The 14,159-nt window shown below is 36.7% G+C and overlaps 1 protein-coding gene across 18 annotated transcripts in view; it reads left to right on the top strand.

The window, feature by feature from the left end:
• The window catches only part of LOC150064222 (uncharacterized), a 143,378-nt gene that overhangs the window by 88,770 nt on the left and 40,449 nt on the right, over positions 1-14,159 (top strand). For 14 of the 18 annotated variants that reach the window (XM_090331629.1, XM_090331636.1, XM_090331643.1 and 11 more), the window contains one exon: positions 6,086-6,205. The exons of the other annotated variants lie outside the window; for them this stretch is intronic. Coding sequence is in view for 4 of the 14 variants with exons in the window: in XM_090331639.1 (XP_090187765.1) it covers positions 6,086-6,193 (108 nt within the window). In the remaining 10 variants the exon portion in view is untranslated. The remainder of the gene's footprint in view (positions 1-6,085; positions 6,206-14,159) is intronic. 18 annotated transcript variants of the gene reach the window in all.

Consider the following 14,159-nt stretch of genomic DNA (forward strand, 5'->3'; position numbering starts at 1 on the left):
TAAGAATGTGATTACTGGCCAACAAGAATGAATAATAAGGCTGGGTACTGGTGGCTCAGGCCTGTAATTCTAGCTAATTTTGAGGCAGCCCTGGCAGGAAAATTGGTGAGATTCTTAACCCTAATAAACTATTCAGAGCCTGAAGTGGTACTGCGATAGTACTCTAGCCTTGAGCACAAAGAGGTTGAGGGTTAGAGTCCAGGCTGTGAATTCAAGCCCAGAACCAGTGCCCCCCCCAAACCAAAAACCAAACCAAACCCAAACAAAAAAAATACCATTTGATATACCATGTAGCCTTCCAATAAGTCTCACTCTATACCTCTAGCAACCTGAAGTGGAACTTGGTGACAAAAGAGCAGATTGCTTTTTTATTTTTTCTTCTCCTGTGATTATACTGGAGATTGAATCCTTTAGAATTTCCACTCAACTCTGGTGTTCTATCACTTGAACCGCAGCTCCACTTCCTGGTTTTTTTTGATAGTTAATTGGATAGAGTCTCATGTACTTTCCTGCCTACATTGGTTTCAAACCATGATCCTCAGATCTGAGCCTCTTGAGTAGGCAGGTTTACAGGTGGGAGCCACTGTACCTGGTAGGTAGATTTTTTTTCTTGGTCAATTATGGAGCTTGAACTCAGGGCTTTGATGCTGTCCCTGAGATTTTTTTTCCTCAATGCTAGTATTCTACCACTTTGACCCACATCTCCACTTCCAGTTTTCAGGTAGTTAATTGGCGATCAGAGTCTCATTTCATGCCTGGGCTGGCTTCACAATTCTCAGACCTCAGCCTTCTGAATAGCTGAGTCACCAGTGCCTGGCTACCTGGCTTTTAAAAGTATAGGTGGATCTAGATACAAAACCAGCCTGGAAAGACAAATTCTAGAGAGTCTTATCTCCAACTAGCCAGCAAAGTGATGGATAAAGTTGTAGCTCAAGTTAAAGTGACAGACTTGAGTAAAATAGCTAAGAAAAAGCATAAGACCCAGTGTTCAAGCCCCACTACTGGCAAAAAGTAAACAGAACTAAAATATATGTGGATTAGTTACTACTGACTTGATTGGCCTTCCTTCCTTCCTTCCTTCCTTCCTTCCTTCCTTCCTTCCTTCCTTCCTTCCTTCCTTCCTTCCTTTCCTCCTTTCTTCCTTTCTTTTTTGCTAGTTGATCATCTAACTGGATCCCTTTGTTATTAATTTAGGGAAAAGGCCAAGTAGCATTCTAATGACTCACATATTTGGTTTTCAAAAAGATAAACTTCAACGTTAAAGTAATATTAAAATAGTATTTGGTATAAGTCATAACTGGTACATCAATTTGATGTAGTTGTATCTTGAATTTTGTCTTTTATGAGCTTTCTTTGGAGCTAATTTCTGTAGCAGTTTTTGGAGGGAAATGAGATTTTTCTAATGTGCAACTGAAGTATTTGTATTATTGGCAGTATATATTCTAAGGAAACTTAAGGGTAAAAAATCTGCTCATTTTATTTTGTAGTGAAATCAGAAATAGGCAAAATATGCTAACATGATAATATCTAATGAAGGAAATGTACCATGCAAATTTCTGTCTTTCTCTTAATCCCTAAAATACTGCATGCTTTTATTTATGAATAATATCAAAACATATTACTCAGAATAATATATCCACTTACTGAAAAGATAAACACAATATGAGTTGAGAATTTTAATAGATTCCATTTTAAAGGTGATTTAAAACTTTAGATAATGTAAGATTTGAGATTTCAGTGAAGATGTAATATTACTTTATGCTACTTCGGAGAGTTATTTAGATATTTTGCTCTTGGTTTCTGAGTTTAGTACAGCTAATAACTTCCAGTAATGAGTACTGGGTCCTGTGTTGCAAGCCTATTATGGGTCACAAAGAAATCAAACTTTTATTTGAGCCTTGATCTAGGTATGTTAGCATCCAATTTTCCTTTGAGTGTATTTCATAAGGTCACATTCAGCCAGGGTGCTTACATACAATGCTATCTATTTTGGAGGCTGAGATTTGAGGATTGAGATGTAAAGCTAACTCTGCCATGAGACTCTTATCTCCAATTAACCAGCAAAAAGCTGGAAGTGGAGCTACAGTGGTAGAGTGTCAGTCTTTTTTTTTTTTGGCACTTCTGGGGCTTGAACTCAGGGCCTGGGCACTGTCCTTGGGCTTTCTCAAGGCTAGATCTCTACCACTTGAGCCACACAACCACTATGTATGTGGAACAGATGAATCAAACTTGGATTGTCATCTATGCTAGGGAAGCACTCTTCCATTAGGCCAAACTCCTGGCCAGTTTGACCTCTAGAGTATCTGTCTTTAGTGGGGAAAAAAAATCAAGTGAAGGTGTTCAGGTCCCAGTACTGACACATATGCATGAACACGGACATATATACAGACACACACACACAAATTAAGATCATATGTTCTCAGTGTCGTGCAAAAGCACATGAAACAAAGGAAAGCCTGACTGTTCTTTTTGTTATCACTTGGGATTTTCATTTTTCTTTGTATTTTGGATGTCTCTCCAGTTTTTTTGTATTATGTTGATAGTAATACACATTTAATCATATTAATGTAAGACTGATAAATAAAATAGCAGACTATTTTGTAGCTGTCACTGCTATTCTAGCTTGTTTTTATTTTCTGAAAAGATCTTTAATGGCTATAAGTTATTTCCACATGGGAATGCTTTAAGAGATGTATATTGTTTTAAGATAGGATACTAGCCAAAATTTGGATGTACACTGTCATATTGGCAAATACATTCTGGTACTAATACAAACAAATATAAAAGAGCCTATTGTGTACATGCTTCATGCTTTATTAAATTTGTCAGTAAAGGCAAAGCTTCACTGATGGCTGTGTATACAAAACAGAAACCAATTGGAAAGACAAAATAGGAAAATATGTAGGTAAAGGAGATTAATGCATCAGATAGAAGTATTCATGGATTCATTGTATTTCTTAAGTATTAGCTACATTCAGGGCTACATTATCTGCTGTCAAGGACAACTAAGAGATGGCTCCTAGCCCAAGAAAATTCATAAACTACATCAGCTCTGAGACCTTGCCTTACAATGAGATTCTGTAATACTGTGACTGTCTATTGCAATCTTATACCAGTCCCACTATCACTGGGTTCTTTCTGTGCAACACAGAGTATAAATTTCCCTGTAAGATACATTGAGGAGTACCAAAATGGGCTTTCCCACAAACATCTCTAGCAGTGAGTCAAAATATCCTTATTAAGTGTACTTCAGTTTAAATAAGTACCCATTAATTGACTGTTAAGTGCAAACTGTGATCTAGAAGGTATAACAAAGTATTCTGCTAGAATATTGGCTCTGTTGATGTAGGTGAAGAATCTGAAGATGAATGTGGAATTTTGATGGCAGGTAGATGGCAAATCAAGTGGATGGAGCAAGGAGCACTTCTGCTGAGAATAAACCCTGTGCTTACAACCCACCCTGGGAAGCAGGAAATGAATACAGGGAGAGCTAAAAACAGACGACCAAACAAAAGTGAAGAGATGCCTTGGGAAAGTGGAATGTGGATGGATAGATCCAGTCTCTTCTCTGGGCTAGACTTGATGTAAACTGGGAGAGACACTTGGGTCCTGCAAGCTAAATGTTCCAAACGAGGGATCATTCATGACAAGCATTTGACATCTGCCTAGGGTTTTTCTTTTTTCTTTTTTTGGTTGGTCATGGGGCTTAAATATTGGGCCTGGGTGTTGTCATCAAGCCCTTCGGCTCAAGGCTAGTGCTCTACCACTTTGAGCCACAGCACCATTTCTAGTTTTCTGGTGGTGAATTGGTGATGTGTCTTTTGGACTTTCATGCCTGGATTGGCTTTGAACCATAATTCTCAGATCTCAGCCTCCTGAATAGCTAAGATTACAAGTGTGAGCCACGGGTGCCCAGCTTAAATTTTTGCTTTTAATTATTTTATATCTCAAAACTAGTTTCTGTTCAAATACACTAAGCTTTACGTACCATGCATCATGACATTTCCTTACAAGTATAGTCTGTACTTTGATATTCACTTCTTTCTACTGCTTTCTAATTCTCTACTCCCTCTCTTTTAATAATATTCCCTTTCTTTTGTATTGAATCTATGTGTATAATTGTAACTGCTTTAAATACAGTTGCTAAAATTGGAAAGAATTTAATAAATAATGGAATGACTTACTCAACATTATGTAAGTCTGGATATCTACTGTGCCTTATAGGCATTGTGCAGTTTAGTAAGCCTAAGATCTTGCCACTTGCAAATATACCTAGCCCTTAGTATTTAAAGATAATCATAAAACAATTCAACTTACATAAAATAATAAATGTGCTAAAAATAGAAAACAAATGTCTTTCTTGCCTTGGCTGGCTTTAAATCATGATCTTCAGATCTTAGCTTACTGACAAGCTAGTATTACCAGTGGGAACTACTGGCACACAGTAAGAGTGTGTGTGTTGGTCCTGGAGCTTGAACTCAGGGCTTGAGTCCTGTCCCTGAGCTTTTGTGCGCAAGGCTAGCACTCTACTATTTGAGCCATGCCTCCACTTCATATATATATATGTATTTGGCCAGTCCTGGGGCTTGAACTCAGGGCCTGAGCACTGTCCTGTCCTTCGGTTTTCTTCAAGGTTAGAGCTCTACCACTTGAGTTACAGCACCACTTCCAGCTTTTTTTTTTCTATGTATGTGGTACTGAGGAATGAAACCTGGGCCTTCGTGTATGCTAGGCAAGCACTCTACCACTAGGCCAAACTGCCGGCCCTCTATACATCACTTTTACAATGACAATAACTAAATATGATGACAGCAAATTAGCTGTTTTTCTATTTTTATTATGTTTGCTTTTCTGTCCTATGTAAAAATATTTTCTCATTTATTTCCTTCTAGCTTTATTAATTTTTTATTATCAGCATATATTAAATATACAGAATCATGAGTTTTTTCCATATTTTTTATTGTAATTAATAGAAGGGTTACATTATATTCACCAGATAAAAGGTGCATTACTTTATATACATTGATACCCTTTCTCATGTCATGGTTCCCATTTCCCCCCTCCCCCGCCCCTCTTCTTGTTTTCCCCTTCCCTATCCCACTTCAAATTGTGAAATATGCATATATACAATATATCACACAACCAGGTGAAATACTGTAACAGTATGAGATAACTAAGGGACAGCAAAAGAGATGAGAGATAACAAAGTACTTTAAAGACAACAATCACTCATTATATGGCCTTTGTTTCTATATCCCAGAGGTCCTTTCATTTAGCATTGTTCCATATGGCCTTAACTATTTAGGATTTGTTCTATTGCAAATCTCGGCTAGTAGAGCCCAAGGTTTCTACTGATTATGACGAATGAGGGAAACCATTGAGCCTAAGTTCCTTTGAGTCTGGCTTACTTCACTTAATCTGATTTTTTCTAAGTCTTTCCATTTCCTTACAAATGGGGCAATGTCATTCTTTCTGACAGCAGCATAGAATTCCATTGTGTATAAATGCCACATCTTGTTGATCCACTCATCAACTGAGGGGCATCTGGGTTGGTTCCATATCTTTGCTATGGTGAATAGTGCTGCAATGAACATCGTTGTGCTAGTGGATTTAGTATGTCCTTGTTTCTGGAAGAGAATCATGAGTTTTATTATAAAAAATTCATACATACTTTTGTCAATACCCTTCCCTCTGCCCAATCTTGTTTGTTTTCCATCAGAGTCCTCCTGTATTTCTACAAAAATTAAAAAAAAAGGTTTTTTTGGCTGGGTGCCAATCCTAGCTATTCAGGAGGCTAAGATCTGAGGATTATAGTATAAAGATTGCCTCGGCAGGAAAGTTTGTGAGACACTTAAATTAAACAACAAAAAAGCTGGATGCAGAACTGTGGCTCAAGTAGTACAGCACTAGCCTTGAACATAAAAGCTCAGCAAAAATGTCCAGGCCCTGAGTTCAAATCCTAGGACCAGAACATAAAAATATTTTAATGTGCATATATTAATTGTACAAGAGGATTTCAGTGTCATTTTCATACTATACACAATATGTCCCCAAACCAGCTTCTTAAAATCTTCTTTTATTCCAGATTTCTACTTGTGAGGAAAAACAAACTAACAAAAAACCCCAAAACAAAAAACAACACAAAACAAAACCACCTGATGATGTCTTTCTGAATGTGGTTTATTTCACATAGCATGAAGATCATGTAAGTGACATAATTTCCTTTGGCTAAGTAAAACTTTGCCAAAATTTCCTTTGGTATACTAAAGTGTGGTGTGGCTGAGTCATCGGATAGCTTGAATTTTAGTTTTTTTTTTTTTTTTTTGCCAGTCCTGGGCTTGAGCTCAGGGCCTGAGCACTGTCCTTGGACTTTCTCAAGGCTAGAGCTCTACCACTAGAGCCTCAGCACCACTTCTGGCTTTTTTCTATGTATGTGGTACCAAGGAATCGAACCCGGGTCTTCATGCATGCTAGGCAAGCACTTTAACCACTAGGCCAAACTCCCGGTCCCTTTTAGTTTTTTTTAAGGAACCTCTGAGCTGATTTTCTTAGTGCATGGAATACTTTACATTCTTTTTTTTCTTTTCTAAATTTATTTTTCCACTTTACATTCTTACCAACAATGAATACAGGTAAGTCTTCTCCCTGCAACCCTTCTAGAATTAAAACAAACAAAAAACAACCCCCAAGCAGAAAAGGATTGTTCTTATAAAGATGATGTACAGAGGAGTTATAGTTACATAAATCAGGTAACGAGTTTGTTTCTTTTTAGGCCATGTCTTTTTCCTCACTCTCTCTCAGTTTAGCATTTATTATTTTTTTATGTTCTTGATAATAGCCATTCTGGTAGTATGATACAGAATCTATATATTTTTATTTTTCTGATGGCTGAAGATGTTGAAGAATTTTAAATATAATTACTGGCCATTTGTATTTCTTTTGAGAAGCATCTGCTCAGTTTGAAAGACCATTTGTTGAAGGGCTTAATCATTTTTTTTTAAATTGTTCTTCTATTATCTTTAGGTAGCTGTGAGAAAGGAATTATCATTCAACGAATCGGCGTATAAGTACAATACATTTTGGTTGCAGTCACCCTTATAAATGACATTGTTATCCAGCTCAATCCAATCCTCCATTCAATTTTCTTAGTTTCGTAGTATAGGCATTTAATACTTTGACTTATTCTTTAAATGCTATAATTTTGTATTAAAAGTATGTTCTAGGTAGTGATCACCTATTGGAAGAATACCAGAAAAAGAATCTTTTGCATTGTATAGGCTCTCTCTTCACATTGTCAATTATTTCCTTTGCTGTATGGAAGCTTCTCATTTTGATGCACTCCCATTGTTGCTTCTTGCTATTATTTCCTGGGCTATTCCATTCCAACTCAGGAAGTCATTGCCTATGCTTAGATCTTGAAAGGTATGCTTTTTTTGGTAATTTCAAAATATTAGGAATTAAGGACTTTGATTCGTTTTGACATGTAGCAGTTAGACAGGAATGATGGGGGAATGTGAAGGCAACTGAAAATGGTGGATGAAGTCACAAAGTTTTTGAGAGAAAGTACTGCAATGAGAACATCTTGATTTACAGCTAACCTCATCCCTGTGGACTGGACTCAGAGATAGGAATTTCTCTAAGGCAATCTCCATAAGCATTGAACCCCCAAAATGCTAATAGCTGTTTTACCACATAAGGCACAATTCACTTTCAGTCTACTGAAGGTGTAACAAACACATAAACAGAGTTTTATAAAAAGACAATTTTGCATTTATTAAAAAAACTTACCTATAGGATGAAATGTTGATTTATTTACATTAGTGAAAGAAAATTCTGTAGAGTACACACTTTAGCTATAATTCCAATTACATTTTTCCCTCTGTCATGGTAATTATTTAGAAATTTCAGAAGTGGGGAGCACTAAAGTTTGCAAACTCAAGAAATAGAATAAATTCAAGACTACATTGTTTAAAAATAGAAAGAGAACATGAGGGTGGGATGGAAAAACCAGGAGAGCAAGAACGAAATGGTGATATGGCCCAAAAAGAAATGTACTCACTGTCATCCCTCTGTACCTCACTTTTATAATAACAATAAAAGAAAAAGAAAAAACAGAAGAAAACATCCCCATAAGCCATTGCACTCTACAAGTAATTATATGATTCCGTTTATTACTTAGACTTGTTACTTTATCACAAGAAATAATATTGTGTCACATTACTTGCCCTAATATTATTTCCTTCAGAAAATTATGTTTCAGGAGCTGTAAAAAGGGCTTACCATTCCACAAATCAGTTTAAAAGTACAATGTCATCCAATCGAGAACATCTTTCTTCATTTCCCCCATCTCTCCCAATCCAGCCCCTCCCCTCCATTTTCCTAGTTTCCTAGGATATGTATTGAATATTGTGACTGCTGTGACTTCCTCAAACTGTTTTTGCTATTACGAAATAACTGAAAGAAGGAGAGAAGCCTGACCTTTCTGCCTCCATTTTAAATTTGCCTTTGCTCTAAGCTGTTCTCTCCTTAGTCACTTAGCAATCATCTTGGGTTTCAGGAAAGACAGGACTGATCGATAACATCTTTATGACAAGGGACTAGAAACTACCCCAAGGAACAGCAGAGTCTTGCAGGACAGGTCTCCCCCTGTATGAGGACAATTATCTGTAACAATCAGGTGGTACCCTGTAGCTGAAGGAACCAACCACATGGGACCAGATTGCTCCCTTCAGGTGATGGCACTGATAATATCGTCCCTGGAACCCAGGAGACTCAGAACTGATATAATGACCAATCAGGCCACAACTACGACTGAGATTGTTAAACTACGCATACCTTTAGCCCCTGTTTAAACCAAGCTGTTGTATAAGTACCCTGAAGTTGGATGAACATGAAGTGCTATCTTTCCTTGGCATCATGGCATGTAAAAATCTCCTTTTGCTGCCATGTTTCTTTCCTCATAACCTTTCCTTAGGAGTTCTGCCTTGCCTGAATTTTTGTTCACTGGGTTCAAAGACTGAATGGATAACTATGCTTTCTGGGAACTTTTATTTTGTTGATCCTGAGGCTTTGAACTCTGGGTCTTGAGTACTGTCCCTGAGCCTCTTTGTGCTCAAGGCTAGTGCTCTACCACTTACTTGAGTCACAGTACCACTTCTGGATTTGTCTAATTAACTTATTGGAAATAACAGCCTCACAAACTCTACTGCCTGGGTTGGCTTCAAACTGTGACCCTCATATCTCAGCCTCCTGAGTAGCTAGGATTACAGGTGTGAGCCATAGATGCTGGCTCTGGGAGCATATTTTGCATTGATTTTTGCACAAGGCCATTGATAGGGATTTAATTTCAATCATTATCCAGTTTCCCTGGCAACATTTGTGGAAGAGGTTATCTTTTCCTGAACATCTGTTTAGGGCACCTTTGTTGAGAATCAGATGACAGTACATATGTATTTTGGAGCTGGTTATTTATTTATTTATTTCTGTCAGCCCTGTATCCATTGGTCTATGTGTCTCTTTTGGTGTGAATATGATGCTAATTTTGTTGATCTAGCTCTACTATAACTTAAAATCATGTATTATAATATGTTGAACATTGACTTTTCTGCTTAGGATTGCTTTGGCTATGTCTTTGTGTTTGCACATAAATTTTAGGATTTTTTCTAGTATTGTAAACAATGTCATTGATATTTTCATGGACATTTTATTGAGTCTGTATGTACTTTTGATATTTTAGTCATTTTACAAATATTAATTCTGATTCATGAACATGGGAATTCTTTCTAACCTCTAGCATATTCTTATCATTCAACTTTTTCAGTTCTTCTATAATTTTATAATTCAGTTTTTCTCTTATGTGTATAGTCCTCTTTGAGCTATTCTTATTGAATGTATAGATTATGAGCAGATTTTCATTTTTGAACATATGGATGTCTACTTTTTCTAATTTTCTTTATTGAAGAGACTCTTCAACAGCATATATATTACAAATAAAGTGTAGTACAATGAATGGCTTCTAGGAGATAAATCTTACATTTCTAGGAAAAGAAACACTTCTTTTTTTTTTTTGCCAGTCCTGGGCTTGAGCTCAGGGCCTGAGCACTATCCTTGGACTTTCTCAAGGCTAGAGCTCTACCACTTGAGCCTCAGCACCTTTTCTGGCTTTTTTCTATGTATGTGGTACTGAGGAATCGACCCGGGTCTTCATGCATGCTAGGCAAGCACTCTACCACTAGGCCAAACTCCCAGCCCCGAAAAAAAAACGCTTCTAAAAATATATCCTATGGTTAGGTATCAGTTGCTCATTCCTGTAATTCTGATATCTGAGGATCGTGGTTCAAAGCTAATCTAGGCAATAAAGATACTTATCTCCAATAAAATATCAATGAAGCCAGAAGTGGAGCTGTGGCTCAAGTGGGAAAGTGCTAGCCTCGAACACAAAAACCCAGGGACGGGGCACGCACACAGACACACAGACACACAGACACACAGACACACACACACACACTGTATCTTTTGCTCAAGAAGCATTGTGATCTTCTTGTGCAACCTTTTATTTCCCTATTTAAAAAAATATTTTGTTGTTGGGGTGATATTATATTCATCAGGTAGTGGGTACATTACTTTTTTTTTGCCAGTCCTTGGGCTTGAACTCAGGGCCTGAGCACTTTCCTTGGACACTCTTTGCTCAAGGCTAGAGCTCTACCAGGTGAGCCTCAGCACCACTTCCAGCTTTTTTACGTATTTGGAACCAAGGAACTGAACCTGGGTCTTCATGCATGCTAGGCAAGTACTCTACCACTAGGCCAAACTCCTGACTCTGTACATTACTTTTGAACATTGTTACCCCTTTCTATGTTTTTCTTCCACTTTCCCACCCTTTCCCCCCTCCCACTCATCTTGTTTTTCCCTTACCTTCCCATTTTCAAATACACAAATAAAGGTGTATACAAGTACCAAAATCAGATACAGTAACAACATGAGATAAACTTTAAGAGGAAGAGAAGATAAAAGAAATAGCTTCACATTGTATATTAAGAACAACAATCACAAAGATAAACCTCTTGTTTCCATATCCTGGAATTCATTTCACTCATCTTATGTGGCCATATATACATAGCTTTTGAGCTATTATGATCCTCTATTAGGAGAATCCTAAATATATACTAATTTTTACAAATGAGGGAAACCCTGGAGCCTATGCTTATTTGGGTCTTACTTATTTCACTTAATATGATTTTTTTCAACTCTTCCAGTTCTTTACAAATGGGGTAAAATCATTTTTTCTGATGCAGCATAGAATTTCATGGTGTAAATATACCACATCTTCACGATCCATTCGTCTACTGAGTGGCATCTGGGTTGGTTCCATATCTTAGCTATGGTGAATAATGCTGCAATGCACACTGTTGTTTGGTAGGTTTAGTATGGCTTTGTTTCTGGATATTTGGGTAGATCCCCAGAAGTAGGATTGCTTAGTCATAGAGAAGCTCTATGTTGAGTCTTTTTTTTTATTGTAATTAGTAAAAGGGTTACATGATATTTGCCAGATAGAAGGTGCATTAATTCACATACATTGATACCCTTTCACATATCTTGGTACCCGTTTCCCTCCCCCCCCACACCCCCCACCCATCTTGGTTTTCCCCCCTTCCCTATCAAATTTCAAATATCCAAATACAAATAAATTCAATATATCAGATAACAAAGTGAGATACTATACCAATATGAGATAACCAAGGGACAGCAAAGGAGATGAGAGACAACATAGTTATGTTGAGTCTTTTGAGGAATCTCCATACTGCTTTCCAGAGTGGTTGGACAAGTTTATACTCCATCTGTTGTTATTAGATTTCTTGATAATGGCCATTCTAACTAGGATGAGGTGAAATCTCAAAATTGTTTTGATTTGCATTTCTTTCATGGCCAGAGATGTCGAGCGTGTCTATAGACCATTTTTATTTCCTCTTCAGAGAAGTCACTCTTTAAGTCTTTAGCATATCTTTTAATGGAATGGTTGTTTCTTTGAGGATTTGTTTTTGGAAGATCTAATTTCTTCAGCTGTAGGTATATTTTACATACAAGACCCTTGTCTGTTATATGGCAAGTGAAGATCTTTTCCCACTCTGTGGGCTTCCTATCCTGGCTAGGTCCTTTGCCGTACAGAAGCTCTGCAGTTTAATGCAGTCCCATTTGTCCAAACTTTCTTTGATTTGTTTTGTTTCTAGGCCTTTATTAAGAAAGTTTCGACCAGTACCAAGGAGCCCAAGTGTGTCTCCTATTTCTTCCTATAAAATTTTCAGTGTATCTGCTTTTACCTCAAGGCCTTTGATCCATTTGGAGTTGATTCTGGTGCAAGGATACTTTTGTAACCCTTTGAAGTGTGGGGAAAAAAACATTTAAAAAAGAAGTGAAACATTTTTTGAGTGATATAATTATTTTATTTTTTTCATATATTTTTATTGTAATTACTAGAAGGGTTATATTATATTCACCAGATAGAAGGTGCATTATTTCACATACATTGATATTCTTTCTCATGTCTTGGTCCCCATTTCCCTCCCCCCCGTCGCTTATGTTGTTTTCCCCCCTTCCCTATCCAATTTCAAATAACCAATCAAGCATATATACAATATATCAGATAACAAGGTGAAATATTATAACAATATCAGATAACCAAGGTACAGCAAAAGAGATGAGAGATAACATAGTACATTAAGGATAACAATCACTCATTATATGGCTTTTGTTTCTATATCCTGGAGGTCCTTTCATTTAGCGTCATACTATATGGCCTTGTGTATCTAGGTTTTGTTCTATTGTAAATCTCTGCTAGGAGAGCCCAAGGTTTCTACTGATTATGACAAATGAGACAAGCCATTGAGCCTATGTTCCTTTGAGTCTGGCTTACTTCACTTAATATGATTTTTTCTAAGTCTTCCATTTCCTTACAAATGGGGCGATGTCATTCTTTCTGACAGCAGCATAGAATTCCATTGTGTATAAATGCCACATCTTGTTGATCCACTCATCAACTGAGGGGCATCTGGGTTGGTTCCATATTTTTGCTATAGTAAATAGTGCTGCAATGAACATTGTTGTGCTAGTGGATTTAGTATGTCCTTGTTTCTGGATGAATGGGTAAATGCTAAGTAGTGGAATTGCTGGGTCATAGTGGAGCTCTATGTTTAGTCTTTTGAGTAACTGCCATACTGCTTTCCATAGTGGTTGAATGAGTTTACACTCCCACCAGCAGTATAGTAGTGATCCCTCCTGGCCACATCTCCTCCAGCATCTGTTGTTATTAGATTTCTTGATCCTGGCCATTCTAACTGGAGTATGGTGGAATCTTAGAGTTATTTTGATTTGCATTTCTTTTATGGCCAGAGATGTTGAGCATTTCATCATGTGTCTATAGGCCATTTTTATTTCTTCTTCAGAGAAGACTCTCTTTAAGTCTTTGGCCCATCTTTTAATGGGATGGTTGTTTCTTTGGAGATTAGTTTTGGACAAAGCACACTCTTTCTTGAACAGTCTAGCTCGATTACTAATTTTGCAACCAACTCAGATACCCAGCTTTTTAATTTTATTAAGTCTTAGCCTTTCTTCAATTCCACTTTTCATTAATTTTATTTTTTTGTATCCTTTCTTCTGGAAATTTGAATTTTGTTTTACCTTTTTCTCTTATTTTTTTTATGACAGAAACTAAGTTCATTGTGTAATGTTTTCCTACTACATGCAGCCTTCAAAGAATACTAGTCTGATAATATAAATTCTTTAAGCATTTATTTGTTTGGAAAGGGTTTTCATCTTGTTTTACTAATTTTTTTCCAGGGTGAAATATGTTTCTTTAGTACTTTGAAAACCTTTTTTACTTAGATTAGGGTGCTGTTTGTTATTATTGTTTATTATCATATTTTTCACTATATTCTGATGTTATGTGTGACTCCTTAAGGTTTATTCTGCTCAGGATTTCTTCAAACTTTTGCATCTGTATTTTATCCTTTCCACCAACTTTATTTTTTTAATTTTTTAAAATTTTTTTATTGTAATTAGTAAAAGGGTTACATGATATTTTCCAGATAGAAGGTGCACCAACTTTAAAAAGTTTATGTGATTGCTTTCTTTAATTAAAGAATTTGTTAACATTGATTTTTACA

This window comes from Megascapheus bottae, chromosome 4 (genome assembly GCF_031878675.1).
Source record: "Megascapheus bottae isolate mThoBot1 chromosome 4, mThoBot2.hap1, whole genome shotgun sequence".
Classification (NCBI taxonomy): domain Eukaryota; kingdom Metazoa; phylum Chordata; class Mammalia; order Rodentia; family Geomyidae; genus Megascapheus; species Megascapheus bottae.